Source organism: Polistes canadensis, unplaced genomic scaffold (genome assembly GCF_001313835.1).
Source record: "Polistes canadensis isolate GaletaPanama2010 unplaced genomic scaffold, ASM131383v1 scaffold_137, whole genome shotgun sequence".
In the NCBI taxonomy this organism is placed as follows: domain Eukaryota; kingdom Metazoa; phylum Arthropoda; class Insecta; order Hymenoptera; family Vespidae; genus Polistes; species Polistes canadensis.
Genome location: NW_014569684.1, coordinates 184,747 through 198,329, shown reverse-complemented (window position 1 = coordinate 198,329; position 13,583 = coordinate 184,747). Strand labels below are relative to the sequence as shown.

Sequence of the window (13,583 nt, the reverse complement as noted above, 5' to 3'; positions counted from 1 at the left end):
ATCAGTCGTCGTGGTGGCCGCGTGGACGAATCGAGCGGCGGCCGTTCAAATCCAAAGAGAGTCCCCGCTTGCAACGGCAACAACCGATGATGGTGGTTGTATGGTGTTGGTATAGTGGTGGGGGTGTAACGCGCGCGATGGCTGACCGTCGGCACAGGGGAGCCACCACCATGGATATAAGCGTCTGGATGTATGGGTTATGCGTCCGTTTGTATATGTGTGTGATTAGTATAGAAGAGACAGTAAAAGTGGATTGGCGTTGTTCTTGGTGCATGAGAGAGCGATGACTCTCGAGAGAAAGAGAAAATAATGCATACGTGTATGCGTATTCGTCTGTGTGTATACCGTGGCTTTGAGAAAGAGAGAGAAAAAAGATAAAAGGTAGAAAAGTATGGAGGGAATAGGTAGGCGCAAAGCATAGACCGGGCTAAACCAATGGGAGAGAGTGAGAGAAACGAGACGCCGGGCGTAGGCGCAAGCGTAGCCGAAGTCTTCGTGACCGATGTCATCCGAGTATAGTCGAGTTTGGCCGAAGTCGCGCGTGGCACCGTTTGGGAATCGCTGCATCAGTCGCGAATCGACCGTCGCGTCGCGAAGATAGGTCGTTTTGCTTTTTTCGTATGAAACGTTTCCATCATATTAACCCTTTCGGCAGTTCTTTTTTTTTTTTTTGTTATTCTTGATATTTTTTCTTACGATGACACGAATCGTTACGTGTTCTACGATCGGTCATGTATATAACGCAACTTATGGTGGACTTTTCGTATGGAAAGTGAACGTCATGCATGTAGTTTACTCTTAAATAAAAAACATCGAGTGAAAACTCTGATAAGATTTTTAACGAGTTTTATAAGACGTTTTTCTTTGACGATAAAAAAAGAACTATGTTAAGTACGAATGCAATAAGAAAAGGAAAAAAATCCAAGCGCATCATGCGTTAGAGTGTTATTAGTTTATAGTTAGAATAAGATAGACTCGAAACGTGTAAAAGAGTTAGATCGATCGTCGATAAATTCATATATATATATATATATATATATAGGAACCTCGGTAAAAATCGCAATCGATAGTCGATGATTTCTAGTTGACTTTTGTCATAGCAAACGTTCCCGAGAATGCCGTGTGTGACATACCGTCGCGAAAGCCGGCGAAACAAATCGATCGGATTATGAACCGTTCAAAAATAGTTCCGGACTCGAAAGATAACGATGGAAATCCCGTTAATCGACCGATCGAAGCGGTCGATCGTTTTGCCTTGTAGGAGTGTGTGTTGTTATCCTACGTGTTGGTAAAGAAGGAAGAAAAGAAGAAAGATAGAAGAGTTACGAAGGACGAAGGGCCTTCTCGCTGAACAACGTCTCCCGCTAGTTCCTTGACCTTTTAGTTCTTTCTTCGTATTACTCGGTGAGAAGTTAATAAAGAAAGAAAGAAAGAAAGAAAGAAAGAGAATAAGATATTAAACAGTGTTTTTGTTTACGAAAAAGAGTTTATTCTTTTTCTCCTTTTTTTCGGGGGGGAGATTTTTTTTTTTTTGTTATTTTTTTTTTCCGAGCTCGTGCATACACACCTTGTGCTTTTTAATTCTCCGATTAAAGAATTTTGTGGTGCGACTTGTGAAAGATCGTTGTTTATATTAATTTTTCTTTCGGTAAGTTTCTTTTTTTTTTTTTTGTTATCATCTCGACGATCCAGTGCGTATGATACTTGAACGAAGAGCTTGCTTGCAACATTGCAATTTGTTTGTTGGAAAGACGATAAGGTCGTCGTTACAAATAAAGGACCCTTTGGATACCATCGAAGATGCCGTGCGTCGGGACGACGACGCCGTTCCTCATCCTCACAATATTCGCTCTTACGGCGAAAGGTAAATGCATAATGATTTATCATTAGTATTTTTATATACTTACAAAGTATGTTTTTCAAAGAAATTTAATTGAGTTATCGGATAATGGTAGTTGTTATATAATAAGAGATTCCTATCATTTATAGTACGATCGTATACATTTTCCACTATAACTGCACTTTTGTTCGAGATAGCGCATAAAATAGAATATTAGGAGGGAAAACGTTTTGATCCTTTAACACACAGCAAGCACAGCAGTAATTTCATCGGCACCTATGAATCTTTCAAGTTAATTGGCGATATGCAATGAGAGTATGCCGACGTTCAAAGCTCGTAATTTAATTAATTGCATTTTCTGTGGAATTAAGTACCGGAGAATATACTACCGGCTAAATATAAATTAGCGCGGAAAGGTATGTAAGTACGTAAATAGTTAGATATGTAAATAATAGTCTGTAACGTGAGATTAAAAATCTAAAGATAAATTTGAAGAAAGTAACCACCATATTTAAAGTAGATCGTTTTGATTCTTAACTTACGCCGAGTATTATAACTAATGTAAGGTTAAAAGTAAAAATATTACGTACTTAAATACACACACATAAATACATGCATATATCGAAGTAGAATCGCGGTTTGATTAAAAGTGAGATTAACACCGGACACGTAAGGCGAAGTAGAACTTATCGATTTATGAGTCGGCTAATTACGTGCTCCTTTAGCTTTGTGGTTGCTAAAGAAGTTTTTCATTTCCGAGAGAGAGGAGTACGGGTTATGTCGAAAAGCTTTTTTCCGATCGAATCTTCCAAGTAATTCAATAAATTTCATTCGTCTTACGTTATTGTTAGATAGATAAAGTAGATACACCGGCAGCCATGAACTTTACGCGTAAGAACAAATTTCATTCTCCGGATGTAATTTTACCTCGAAATGATTGGTCGATCTACGAAACGAATTCTCGATCGAATGGTTCTTGCGGGCATCTTTTTCTTTTTTTTTTTTCTTTTCTTTTTTTCTTTCTTTCTTTCTTTTACTTGGAATGAACATCTCGAGATTTCCGAGTAGTAGAAGAGTTCATTCGTTCTTTCTCTCTCTCGGGATCGTAACCGAGTTAACCCTTTATAGAGTGACGGGACGTGAAAGTCCGTTAGCTAGAATTCTCGCAATTTCTCACTCTAGATTTCCAACGTATGTTTCTATCTATCTGTCTACCTATCTATTTATCTATCTACGTATGTAATATTCACGCGTATGTATATATACTTATATGCATATAGAATTTATGCATGCATCTAATAAATGTGTCTATACATATTTTTTAATACACGTTTACATATTTTTGTCGCATTTGTATTATAAATTGGTCCAATAGTAATCTCGTATTCTTTTTTTTTTCTGTCGAGAAACTTAAAGGGAATATTTATGGTATATGTTGAAGAATTCAACCCTTTAATAGTAAAGATGAACCAATTATCTTTCAGGTTGTTGAACGTCTTGCATAGGAATTGTAGATAAGGAAATTTAAAAAAATGAATGATAGTTGATTTAATGTTCATTTGAATTCATAATAAACGAGTTTTGTTAGTTTCTTATCTTTGTCGAATCGAAAGAAATAATAAATGTCACATGTTTTGGCTGATAGATTCTGCGAGAAAATTTATGAAACAGTCTTGATTTATTCCTAATCATTGTATTTGAAATACTATTAAAGAAATATCTACGATATTATTTAATATTTTATTTCTATCTGAAAAAGAAAATATTAAGTAATAATTTAGTATTTTCTCTCGTTCAAAATTATAATTTTTGATGATAAAGTTTCATAGGGAACTTGGACATGAAAAGAAGTAGAACTTAATTTAATTGAGTTGGACGTTTCGTCCCTTTATTGGGACTTCTTCAGCAACTTAATCATTAAAGCTCAGCGTCTTTTTTATTTAAGCAGACATACATTTCTTTTTTTCGAAACTTTATCATCAAAAATTAAGTAATAATATTACATTAAACTGGCTGTGTGTCATTTATAGGATCGATATTTTTCAATATTTTTGTTTAATAATTATAACAAAATATCAGTATATTTGATATAAGTAATCATTATTACCTATATTATTGCAGAAACTGTTAGTATTATAAATAGATACTTAGTATATATAATAAATTCGTATAAATATTACTTTGAATTTGTAAATCGAGCTTTTGTTCACAAATCAAACGAAAGAAAAGACGGGGGTGGTGGAGAAAGGGGGAAAAAAAGGGATAGAGAAATAGAAACATAAAAAAAAAAAAAAAAAGAAGTAATATAAGAGAAATCGAAGTGCATATACTCGTACTGTGATCTCAATAATTTGCTAGGATCGTCGATAGTAGTTCGATCGTTATTACCGTAGTCTTAAGTTTATTTCCACGTAGTCGGTAGTCGTAAACGCGATCATAGAACGTCCATGCGAGTTTCTCGATGGCTGGTTGGTGCAAGGGTTTATCGGTGCCACCAAGTAAAAATATCTTCTTCTATCCGAGTGAGGAACAAAAACGGCGGAGCCAATGAATAATTTACGAGCGGAATCGTCGAACTTTTCTCTCTGTCTTTTTCTTTATACGCGTATAGAGAAAGACAAGGAGAGTGGAAGAGAGCGGAGAGGTGAGGTGAGGTAAGGTGAACGCTTCGTCGCAGAAAAGCGAGGAAGGTAGAGAAATAATTGATCGACATCTATGCCGCGCGTTGTCCCAAGCGTCGTCTAAAGATAGCATTGGGACTTGGACACGGCCTCGATGCATTCTCTCTTTCTCTTTCTTTCTTTCTTTCTTTCTTTCTTTCTTTCTCTCTCCCTGTAGACTCTTATTCCTCTATAGCCATTTGTAGAAACGATCCTCGTTCTTAGCCTTATTTTTTTTCCCCCTTTTTATTTTTTACCCCCTTCATTTTTTTTCATTTTTATTTTCTATATTACTTTTGTTAACTTCTTCGTCAATGTCTCCTTCTTCACCTTTACTTCAAGTTATATATATATATATATATATATATATAAGCGTGAGCGTGCGCGCAATAATAACGTCCAATAGAAAACGAGCATCTTTCGTTTCCGGGAAAAAGCTGCAGAACCGATACAATTCGTTTCTCTCTCTCTTACTTACTTACTTACTTTCTTTTTTTCTTTTTCTTTCTGTTTTTCCACCCTTTATCGTTTTATTCCATTTTATTCATCTCTCTCTCTCTCTCTTTTTCACAGAGTTTTCTTTCTCTCGGTAAGATAGAGTTTTTAGGTAAGAGTAAGTTCACTCACACATAAGTTTCGTACCATGGGCTATGGGCTATCGGTGATTCCGACAAATTTACGAGGGCCTCCAAGCGAGAGATATTGTTTCGAGAGTCGTACAAGTTGGATCGCTCGGGATGATCACGCGTTCGACGATAACGGGTCTGGGATATTAATCGTACGAACGATATAACTATATAGGGGGTTATAGGTTATGACATCGTTATGGGGTGAAGTGCGATACGTAATGATCGAATATTAAGCGTTCGCTATGATCCTGGATTTTACTCTTCTCCTTTTTTTTTTTTTTTGTCATTTTTTACTTTTCCACGGTGGTATTTAATCGATCATTTATTTATTTATTTATTTCTACTATTTTAATACTCGCGATTAAGTTTGTTGTTGGATGAGAACGTACTACGCGAAATATTGTGGGTGGTAAAACGATGATAACATTTCAATGAAATATTGATATATCTTTTTTATAAGTCTATTATTATTTGTTTTCGTGTCTATAAAATAATTGTATACGTAGAATGTGTGTGTATGAATGTTATAATATTATATTTATCTTTTATTAAAAGAATATAACTTCGATTATCGAAGTAATCATTCATTTTGTGCCGACAAAATGAAATAATGTTATAAAAATGTAGATATCTATAACTATGTATCATATAAATGTTTGATTTCCAAGTTGTATATATGTATATATATATATTATTTTTTATTTCATAGAATAATTAATAGAGATACATCGGGCGTATTCTAAATGAAACAACTTAGAGAAGAATTTTAATTTCACATTATCAATTCGCGGCCAAGTTATGCTACAAACTTCTAATCCTCAGTGGTCTGAAATTGAATAAATTTAGTTTGGAGATAGCAATTTAAAAGAAAAAGTAGTTTTATTTCTATTACATGTTTCACTTGTTATTCTTATTTCCCATTGCTTTGTAAATGACTCGCTTTAAAACACAGTGTGAATAATATAATTAATATTATTTGAAATTGTCTCTTTAATTATATTTTTTTAGTGAAAGATTATATAAAATTATAGGGTTCCTTATTATGTTTAAATAATTTTTGATTATTTCGATGGTTCGTATATTTCTGCATAATTTGGCCGAGATAAATTACTGTTTTTTTTTTTTTTATCTTTTTAATCTTTTAATTTTTTTCTGTTCACGTTCGTCATCACCTTCTCGACAATTTTAATTTGAAAATCATGTTGAAAATATTCCTATCATTTCGTACATACGTACGATCACTCATAGTTTTATACGAGCATGTCATCGCTTTTGTTTAATGCTTCCCATCGTACACACACGTTCATTTATTCCTGCTGATTCCGAAAGAGATTTTCATCTGAATTTTTTGAACTTTTAGCCGCGGATCATACTGCATTTATATTCGCGTGGCGAAATATATACGAAATATATACATATATATACATATATATATATACATATAGATACATGAACACGTATACATATATTAAACGAGAGTGTTGCCTGTGGGACCTCGTTTCGTTCGCATCCGATAAAAGTTAAACAAACGCCGTGGCCTCGCTGTTTTCAAATCCATGATAGACCATTGTTTACCACGGGGTATACAAAAAAGAAAAAAAAAATAGGTAAAATAACAGCGTGATGTAGGCTTGCGCTGTTAAAAAAAAAACACTGACAATAAGTTTGGATTAATCGAAAACGAATAGTTTCTTCGGATAGGTCAGAAAGTGATTATATATATATATATATCTAACAATATTAAAATAATAAGTAACGATAATTGAATAATTAATTATAAAACTGGTCTCTCTTTTAAATGATATACAAGTTTTATCTTTATTTTCGTTTTATGATTCTATTTTAAACGATTAATCGAAACCATTTCCAGATGTTTTATTCAAGCAATCAACAGAATCATTGGTTCATTCTATATATATGCATCTATTGTATTAGAGCTAATTAATAACTTTCTTTCATCGAGTATTATGAATACGCAAAACAATGAACACTTTGATGGACACGTCGATGGGTTCCGAGCTTTTTACCTAATTTTTAAATAATTTCTAACTTATATTAGCGAGACTAATTGAAACTGCTTAATGTGTCCTCCTCCTCCCCCTCCTCCTCCTCCTCCCCCTCCCCCTCCTCCTCCTCTTTCTTCTCCTCCTCTACGAACGCGTTTATAACTCGTTTCGATGAGGTTAGCCTTTCGACTTTGCGTTCTACATACTTACACGTATATCTACATGGATACATTGAATTTCTACAAGCAATTCGAGAGCAAAACGCGTTTCTCGGAAACTTCGACCATTACACGGATCTGAATATCGATTACTCGAGCCGATTGCACTCTTAGGTGGCACCAGCTACGACGTTGGTTACTACGACTCGATAAAGTTCCCTTTTATAAAGCCGAAACTGAGAGGAACCTTGGGTTATATACGTAACTTTAACCCCCAACACCCTCCTCGTTTGTATATTCTATTCAATTCAATGTATATGGATCGTACGATAAAAATTGAATCATTCTATTTTGTCTATGTTAACTGAATAATAAATAGTAATATTGTATATAAAAGTATTTCTATTTATTAATTCAATATTATTAAATATTTTTGGTCAGTGTATAAAATAAAATATTACGATACGTATCCTGTATCGTGCGTTAATTAACCTCGATGAAATCTTGACCCTATTATAAATATTAAACATCTAATTTAAAATACTTATAAATAATTATTTATATTTCGAACAGAAAAGAAATTTTTATATACATATATATACTGATCAAATGTTTAACAATTATTGTTCCAATCATAATGAGTTTTGGTAATAGTAATATAAAATTGAAAAAGAAACATAAAACGAATAGACAATTTAGAAAACGTTTATATTGATTATTAAACGTTTCTAAAAGTAACGTAACTTCTCGTTGCATTAAATTGCTTCGCGAACCTTCACCTGCTCAATCTCCAATCTCTTTCGTCAGCATCGACATCGACGCTAGAACATAATGAAGCTTTCGCACGCGTTTTCGGGAACTTTGACCGTTGCAACGTGCATCCGCTTGCGCTGTGTTACCGAGGTTCATTGTACTTTTAAATGGAAGCTTTGCTGCCCGCGTTGCAATACATATACATATAAGTATACATATATTCGTATACATATACTCGTATATATTTACACTCACACACACACATATATATAATACATATATATCTGTCGCTACGGATGAGTGTACGTTCGTGTAACCAAATAATTACAAGAAGAAATTGTAAAACTTTATACGTGTAATCGACCATGTTTTTAACCTTCATATTACACTGATTTTTATTCTTATTTTTTTTTTTTAGAGAGAGAGAAAGAGTAATAAAAAGAGAGAGAGAGAGAGAGAGAAAACGAATACGATTTCCATTGAATGAAAAATGCAATTTAATCATTTTTATCATCTGTTGTTCCGAAACAAACAAATAAAATAAAAAAAAAAAAAGAATAGAAAAAAAGAAATGGACAGAAAAATTTACAGAAATAAATAAATAAATAAATAAATAAATAAATAAATAAAAGAGTAACAGGAGAATATTCGGTAAATAAAATACAGTTAATTATAGTATTTTACAGATGACTGGTGTCCGAGCTTTTTCCCTTTCCCTTTATTCATTCGTAAAACATTCACACATGTATCGACGAATAGAATTTCATTTTGCATGTAACTCGGACTCTACCTTTTACCGATACACTTTATGCACATGCACTTAACCACGCGTATACACACGTGAAAAACGTATATACACGTGTACGTAAATAAACGATGGCGCATCTTCAAAGGGTTAATAACAACGTCTTTAATATCTCATTCTCTCTCTCTCTTTTTTTTTTTTCTCTTTCTCTCTCTATCATCGTTTTATACTCTCTAAGTCTGGTTAAACGGTCGTTTCGACGAAAATACCGGAAACTCTGGAGGAGAACACCATGGACCAAGCCTTCCTTCTTTCCACCACGTTTCCTTCGACCCACGTCGGACCTTCGTCGTCATCGTCGAAAGGAAAGCGAGAGAAAGAGAAAGAGAGATGAAAAGAGGGGGAAGGGGGGCGTAGGGTAGGAAGGTAGGAAGGGTAAGGTAGATAGACGCGTTCAATTTAAATATGTAAAGTACGGCTCCTAGCTGGCGACTCGCGAGCAAGCTCGAATCCAACTCAACCCTCTGCTCTTCCTTTTCTCTCTCTCTCTCTTTCTCTTTCTTTCTCTTTCTCTCTTCTTCTGATTTTTCTTTTTCTCATTCGCTTGCATCCCCTCGACCTCTATCAAGCTCGATCTTGAGTAGTCGTAACCGTCTACTTCGTCTCTATTTCCCGTTTCTTTCTCTCTTTCTTTCTATTTGATTATTTGTGTCTTTCGAAAGAGTAAATTTAACTATGGGATTTTTTATCCTAGTTTTTTTTCTTTCTTTCTTTCTTTTTTTTTTTAAGAAGTCCATTAGTCAGAATTAATGGGAAAATGTGCTATTGTAAGTTTTTCTTTTTCGGATATAATTGAAAAATTGAATGAGGGTATATTTTGACAAGAAGATCGATCAATTCATTTCAATGGTAATATTCTAATTGTCTAATTTTAGAGAGAAAGAGAGAGAGAAAAAAAACAAAATTATTAAATAAAAATCGATATAGAAAATAGTCTCTATAATTATATATAAATTAAAACAACCAACAAAAAAGTAAAGCTGAATATCATTTCACTTCCTCCATTTCTTCCTGTTTCCCTTTCTCTCTCTTTCTTCTTCTTCTTTTTCTAGCACTTTACGGTTTCAGATTTTGTAGGGACGTTTCCTCTTTGATGCTTTTCCGGATGACCGTAAACATTGCTCGAGAGGATGAAGCTCGTATAAGCATGAGATGCTCGATCTAATGTACAAGAGTGAGAAAGATAGAGCGAGAAAGAGAAAAAGCAAAAGAGAAAGAGAGAGAAAAGGGAGAGTTACCACTTACTCATTCACTCACTCACTTACACACACATACATACTCACTTATTCACTCGTTGGTTAGGTTTGTCGGTGCCGGGTGGTAGTAGCTTGATAACCCTGCCTCTGGAAGTCGTCTCATGCGGAAACGCTCCGTTATTGAATTAGCCTTCTTGCACGTTAATCGTGCTCCGTGCGATACTGACGACGCTGCCTAATCGCAGCTGATGGATGTGCCATGTTCACGCGTCATATCACGCTCCCATTGTTGTTTCCTATTCGATTTTCGGATTTGTATCTCACAGTCTTCTGAGATCATTGGCTCGTTGAAGAGAATGAAAGTTTAGATGCAACAATGGGTATTATTCATTTGATGTATGATCATTATCATGATATTTTGGTAATGAATGATTAATGATTTTTTTTACTTTCATCTCATTTCTTCAGTTGCTTTTTTCTTGTTTTCTTCTCTTCCTTTTCAATCAGATTATAATAGTATTGATGTGCGTTAACTTTGATCAGTACATCTAGTTTGTTAAATCGATTAAATTTATAAATGTAAGTAGACAAAATTATGACAACTTTTTCAATTAATGATTTATTAAGTTATTTCGTTAATATTATTGGATTTGACGTTTTAACGGTAATAATATATACACACACGTATATGCTTAAAATATTCAAATTTCATTCTCTAAATTGTATAATATATTTTAATGATACATATATTTAGTTCATTGATCAAATTTGAATTTTAACATATTTAACATACACGTATGTATATACCTGAACTAATTAAATTCCATTCCTCCCTTCTCCGATGAAAAATTCACTCGGATAATACGAAAAATATCAACCGACTAACGTTTTTACTAAAAGTATACAAACAGTTTAACCTTTCTAAGATAATTTTCTTTTTATATATAATACGAAGAGGGGAACACAATAAAATGAGACCGAGTGTTTACCAAACGACTTAATAACGTTTCAACGATGATCGAGATAACAGCTGCGACGATTCTTTGATAATTAAGCTTATAATTTTACGAATTTTTTATACTAATCTTAAAAAAGTAAGTTATATCTTAATACGCTATATCCTAATTAAATATACCACAGATATACGTAATTAACTTTCATTAATAATATGATTTATGCACATATGTGAAATACTTGAAATATCATTCCGAATTTTGTAATTAAAAATTTACCATAAATTCATTCGGCAAATTGATTAATTTCGCAAAACGGCAAGTACCTAGATGAAATTTGATAAAGTAATTATAAATAATATTCCACGTAGTAGCATGATTTATTTGAGAAATACACGGCTGTCCGTGTATTATGGTATTATTTACGAAACGGACATAACGTACTTAAGAAAATTAGTTGGACTGACTAATATGAATCTTAATTAATTTAACTAACTCAGAAACTTTTAGCATTCTTTTTTTTTTTTTTTTATATGACGAACATTATTATTCCAATTATATTCGTAATAAATAATCTAAAATCGTATTAAAAATGAAATAATAGAACGATTAGAGATGATCTACAGATTCTTCATTCTTTCTTCTTGAATTTTTTAACAACTAAAAGATTATAATTTCGAAGAGAGAGAGAGAGAGAGAGAGAGAGAAAGAGATACATATCATAAATACATAGCTAGCTAGCTAGCATAACACTGATGATATGTAAATACGTGTATGTGTAGTTAGAAAAGAAAAGAATGAAATGCATTTTCTATTTCTTTCTCTCTCTATCTTAGTACACGGCACTGAACATGAATGGTCGCCATATACATAAAACATCGATGACTATCTTCGATAGGAGTGGAAGGAGGGGGTAGGGGGGTGCCGCGGTCTTTAAGCCCTTCTTCTTCTTCTTCTTATTTTTCTTCTTTTGCCCGCGGGAATTACATCGCATATTTATTCGCAAAAGCCACGTTCTCCTCCGCGAAGGCTGTTCGTCTCGTTACGAGATTCCACGAATGCTATCATCTCCATGTTTCTATCTTTCTCTCTCACTCTCTCTCTCTCTCTCTCTCTCTCCCGTTTCCCATATCTTCTCCCTTTTATGCTTCTCCCGTTTCTTGACTCAAATCTTAATTTTTTGTCTTCTTTTCCTTCCTCTTATTTTTCTTTCTATCTTTCTCTCTCTCTTACTCTTACTCTCTTACTCTTACTCTCTCTCTCTCTCTTATTCTACATCTGTCTCTCTGTTATCTGCACTCAACTCGGATCGCGTTGAGATGAGTCGAGGCGAAACAAATCTCGTATCACTCCTTCCCCGCCCCTCACCCAACCCCCTTCTTCTTCTTTTCTCTTTTTCTCTCTCTCTTTCTCTCTCTCTCTCTCTCTTTCGATGAAGAAAACACGCGTAATTGATATAGAGAAGAGGGAACGACGAGAATAAGCAGCAGGAGAATAGTTCTCGTACATTGATCGTACAATTCGTAAGCGCACAGTGGTTCGTTTGTCGCATTTAACGATAACCGGACACAATGATAATGATAAAAATTCACTCTTAACATGGTCGTCGTCACGAAATCGCGTTTAAAACAATAAGAGGCAATCATTTTGTTCGCGCGGATAAACTGTAGGAATGATAAGTAATCTAATTAATTATTTATACAACTAAACTGGATGATAAAAATAATGTGAAAGAATATATTATATGTATGTATGTATATGTATGTATGTATATGAGATTAAAAATATTATTTTATATAAGGTAGGGGAAATTAAAGTTCAGTTCTGTTTAACGAATCTTGAAAAATCTATTAACCTATGAAGGATATACATGTATTTTAATTAATTTTATTTCGCACGGTAATATTTTTCTACTTGTATTTCAACGATAGATCAAACGTACACGTAATATTTGTTAATTAATGTAAACATTTCTATTCGACGTGTGTAGTATGTTTCAATTTAATCAATTTCTATAAAAACAAATAGACATACATATACATTTCCGATATTTTAAACATTTATTTATCCATATTTTTCATTATAAAAAAGCTATATCTTTTTCAAAAAAAAAAAAGATATAATATATAAATTATAAATTAAATTAATATTAAAAATATTTTCATTTGAAAAGAACGAATTGGTTGGAACGTTCGCGAGAAGTTTGATATGTAGTTTCACTGGATCATCATTTTTTCCAATATCTTCGAGGAAAATCGAGAAAATGTTGTACTTAAATCTTACGTTTTCTTTCTCATTCTTTCTCTCTTCTTCCTCCTCCTTCTCTCCTCTATTACAGTTTTCCCGCGTGCTCGAACTTAAGATTGAATTTATTCGGAAGTTAGGGTCAGGATGAAAAAGTGTGACGCGGATGAAAGTTTTTCCCGAGGAACGGCCTCCATATGGGTCGACGAGAGTATTAACTTCAAGACCCGAAAAATCTATCGTTTTACTAGAACACCCTGCGCTTAGAATTATATTCCCTTACTTCTTTCTATTTCCTTTTTTTTTTTTTTGTTTTTTCTTTTGACAATAAATGAACAA

At 33.5% G+C, this 13,583-nt stretch overlaps 1 protein-coding gene across 2 annotated transcripts in view; it reads left to right on the top strand.

Moving 5' to 3' along the window:
• The first annotated feature begins 556 nt into the window (after nucleotides 1–556).
• LOC106788353 (roundabout homolog 2-like) overlaps nucleotides 557–13,583 on the top strand; it is a 106,318-nt gene continuing 93,291 nt past the window's right edge. Inside the window, exon 1 of one of the 2 annotated variants that reach the window (XM_014751526.1) lies at nucleotides 557–1,864. In XM_014751526.1, the coding sequence (XP_014607012.1) occupies nucleotides 1,801–1,864 (64 nt within the window). In that variant the 5' untranslated portion in view covers nucleotides 557–1,800. The remainder of the gene's footprint in view (nucleotides 1,865–13,583) is intronic. The other variant, XM_014751528.1, reaches the window with a different exon arrangement.